Genomic DNA, 3,526 nt, shown 5'->3' with positions numbered 1-3,526 from the left:
GAACTAGTATTATTTGTCCCAGTCGACAAGTGGGAGTGTTGTAGCGAAAGGTAATAAATAAATTGGTTGAGTTAAGTAGCCTGTTGTGCTGGCCCATGAAAGTCAGTGGTCAGGGCTATTTCACTGAATGCCATTATTATCATCAATATATTAACCACTCATGGTATTCAATCTTATCTTTCTCTTATTGGAGGAGTGAGCATTTTCAGCAACATCGCAGCTGCGTGCATACTGCAAGTCACATGGCCCCTTATCAGGAAATCAGATGTCTGCAAATCACTCCAGTTTGCTCCACCAAACTTTTTTGATCTGAAACTTGATTTTAGTGGTACAAGGTGGTGGCTTTGATAAACCTCCTGCTGGTTTTTAAGAATACCATATGCAGCACTTCTCTGAGAGGTTCAGAGCATTTTATAGACTTGAACTCTTATATTCCAGTTATGAGAACAGGAGAAGAAGACAGGAAAAATCTACTGAAAGTGGGTAGTAGCAGGACACCAAACTTTTCAGCCCAGCTTTGCTCTTTACTCTAATGTGAGTCCACCTATAAGAGACTATTTGCTTTCCGAGCGTATCTGCAATTATGGTCTCCCCATGTAGGAATGAACTCCAAAACCTGGCCAGATTCTGTGTCCACAAGAATTTGCCTAAACTGCTTTTAGAGGCTGTTCTCTCTGCCTGCACCTCCCAACTTCTAATCCTATTCTGCTGTCACTTGTACCAATCATGGTTTCCTGACCACTCAATAGATTTCTTGAAAGAAATAAGAAATAAAACTTTCTTTGAAGCAGAAAGTACTTAATGGATTTGTTTGGACACAATGACTTTAAATGTAGAAATATTGCCCCCGAAACCATTAAAAAAAGAAGCATAATGTATTGGAACCAGAAAACTTAGCTTCAAGTCCTAGTTTTTGTGCTTATGGTATCTAGCGATGTTGGTCATCTGTATGATGGAGAAAGCAATCCCTACATACTTCACTGGGTTCATAGGAGTCTAGGGGGTATAATGGGAGCTCTGGTGGTGTAGTGCCTAAGGCATTTGACTGCTAACCAGAAGGCTGGCATTTCAAACCCATCAGCCACTCCTTGAAGGAGGACTGGACAATCTACTTCCGTAGAGATACCACCTCAGAAACCCAAGGAGGGGTCACTATGAGTTGGAATCGACTCAATAGCAGTTGGTTTTGTTTTGGGTTGTTGTTGTTGTTGTTGTGTGCCGTTGAGTCAGACCCGACTCATAGCAACCCCTCCTTGGGTTTCCGAGGCAGTATCACTACAGAAGTAGATTGCCCCATCTTCCTTCCGAAGAGTGGCTGGTAAATTTGAACTGCCAGCCTTCTGGTTAGCACTCAAGTGCTTTGGCACTATGCTACCAGAGCTCCCTGTTTTGGGTTAGGGGATGTAATAATAATGTAACTATTATGTTTTCCTTATCCTTACTGGTTGTTGTATATCAAAATGGCCAAGTTAATGAAAAACTAAGCATGCAAAGATCTACAATTTCAGAGTATAGATTCACTCACTCTCAACTATATCAAAACCTTAATAAATAAATAAACAAAAACTTAAAAATTCAAACCCCAAGAGGGAGATATCATTGTTATTCCTATCATACAGATAAGGAAACTAAGGTTAAATAATTTACTCCAAATCCCACATTTAGTAAGTGGTAGAGCCAGGTGTGTTTGACTCCAAAGCCTATGCCCCTATACCAAACTTTGCTGTGTGTCTTATAATCTCTAAAGCAATACACAAATATAAAATAGTGTTATCACCACATGCCTTGAAAGTTTTATGAAATTCAAGCTCTTTTAAGTTGCATAGCTTATAAAAGGAGAATAAAAAAAGGAATTGTCTAAGCCAATAAAATGGTAAGCGATTTCCCAAGCCTTGTTTTCATGTTCCTCTTTATTATATTCTTCCTGAGTCTTACCTGAGTAATACCAGGCAATAATCCAGACCTAGAGAAGGCAGATTTCCATCACATTAACATCACAAGGGAAATAGGCAATGCAAAAATTAGCTGTCAGAAACGTGAGCAATATCTCTCCTATAGGAGCTGTCCAAGTTCAACACTGGGTGGTTTCATTTCCAACATTCAGGGCGTTCCTTATTTACTTCTAGTCTTTGGGGAAGCATTCTTTGTGGGCCCAGCTTTCTTGTTTAAAAAAAAATTGGTTGTTGTTTTTAGTTGCCATCAAGTAGATTCCAACTCATGGTGACCACATATGTTATAGAGTAGAACTGTTCCATAGGATTTTCTTGGCTGTACTGCTAATGGAAACAGATCACCAGGTCTTTTCTTCCAAGGTACCACTGGGTGGGTTCAAACTGTTTGCACCACCTGAAGACCTCTGTGTGTATATATACACATACATACACACACACATATATGTATGTATATATCTCTCTGTCATCATGTTGATTCTGACTCATATCCACCCTATAGGACAGAGTAGAACTGTTCCATAGGGTTTTAGAAGTAGACAGTCATATCTCACAGAGCAGCTTGTGTGTTAAAACCACTAACCTTTCAGTTAGCAGCCAAGCACTTTCACCACTATGCCACCAGGATTTTATATATATATACATATATATATAAACATACACATGTTGTTGTTGTTGTTGTTATGTGCCGTCAAGTCGGCCCCGACTCATAGCGACCCCTCCTTGGGTTTCCAAGGCGGTACCACTACAGAAGTAGGATTGCCCAACCTTCCTTCCGAGGAGTGGCTGGTGGGTTTTAACCGCCAGCCTTCTGGTTAGCAGTCAAGTGCTTTAGCCACTATGCTACCAGAGCTCCTAACATACACATACACACACACACACATATATATACATATATATGTACATATATATATACATATATATGTACATATATATATACACATATATAATTGTCTTTAATGCCAAGAACTGAGCATACTAACACCACCTGTATACCTATGCAAAATTTATCAGGTAAGCAGGTATGTTTTGCATCTCATTGTAATTTTTTTCTTTTTCTCCACCAGAGTGGAGTCAAAATTGAAGCATTGAAGCTAGCTGTTTTCTAAAGAGACCCAAAAGAGACCCTAATCAAACCTAATTCTGTAGAAATCTGCTTTTCTGAAATCCTAGAGATGACTGCACCTAAGTGGGAATTATTAGTACTCACCACAGATGTGTCACGCAGGATGGCCATTGTCATTTTGCTCTGGTTGCCTGCTTTGTGCAGATGGCTCTTTCTGTGCCTGTGTGTGTGCCTATGTTGTGTGAATGAGAGTACCTGTTGGTTTTATAGTAATCACTGTCCCTGTTTCTACTGACCTGCTTACTCTCTTTACTTTGTGGTTGGCCCAAAGTTACTGACGAACATAGTTTTGTTTTTTTTTTTTTCTTTTACTTCCTGAAGGGAAATCAAAGGGAACCCTTTGAGGGGAAAATGACCAAATCTTCCTTTTCTTCTAACCACTTTCATCCTCATTGCCCTCAAAGTACTCTTAACTAATTAAAGAAAATTCATGACAAATTGACTACAGAGA

At 39.5% G+C, this 3,526-nt stretch overlaps 1 protein-coding gene across 1 annotated transcript in view; it reads right to left on the bottom strand.

Annotated features, from left to right (window-relative positions):
* IL17F (interleukin 17F) overlaps nucleotides 1–3,192 on the bottom strand; it is a 9,760-nt gene extending 6,568 nt beyond the window's left edge. The window contains exon 1 of the mRNA XM_007936279.2: nucleotides 3,160–3,192. Within this exon, the coding sequence (XP_007934470.2) occupies nucleotides 3,160–3,192 (33 nt within the window). The remainder of the gene's footprint in view (nucleotides 1–3,159) is intronic.
* Between the last annotated feature and the right edge of the window lie 334 nt (nucleotides 3,193–3,526).

The sequence above is a fragment of the Orycteropus afer genome, unplaced genomic scaffold, assembly GCF_000298275.1.
Source record: "Orycteropus afer afer isolate SDZICR_OR568_19922 unplaced genomic scaffold, OryAfe1.0 scaffold00034, whole genome shotgun sequence".
Classification (NCBI taxonomy): domain Eukaryota; kingdom Metazoa; phylum Chordata; class Mammalia; order Tubulidentata; family Orycteropodidae; genus Orycteropus; species Orycteropus afer.
This window is presented reverse-complemented; position numbering and strand designations above follow the sequence as displayed.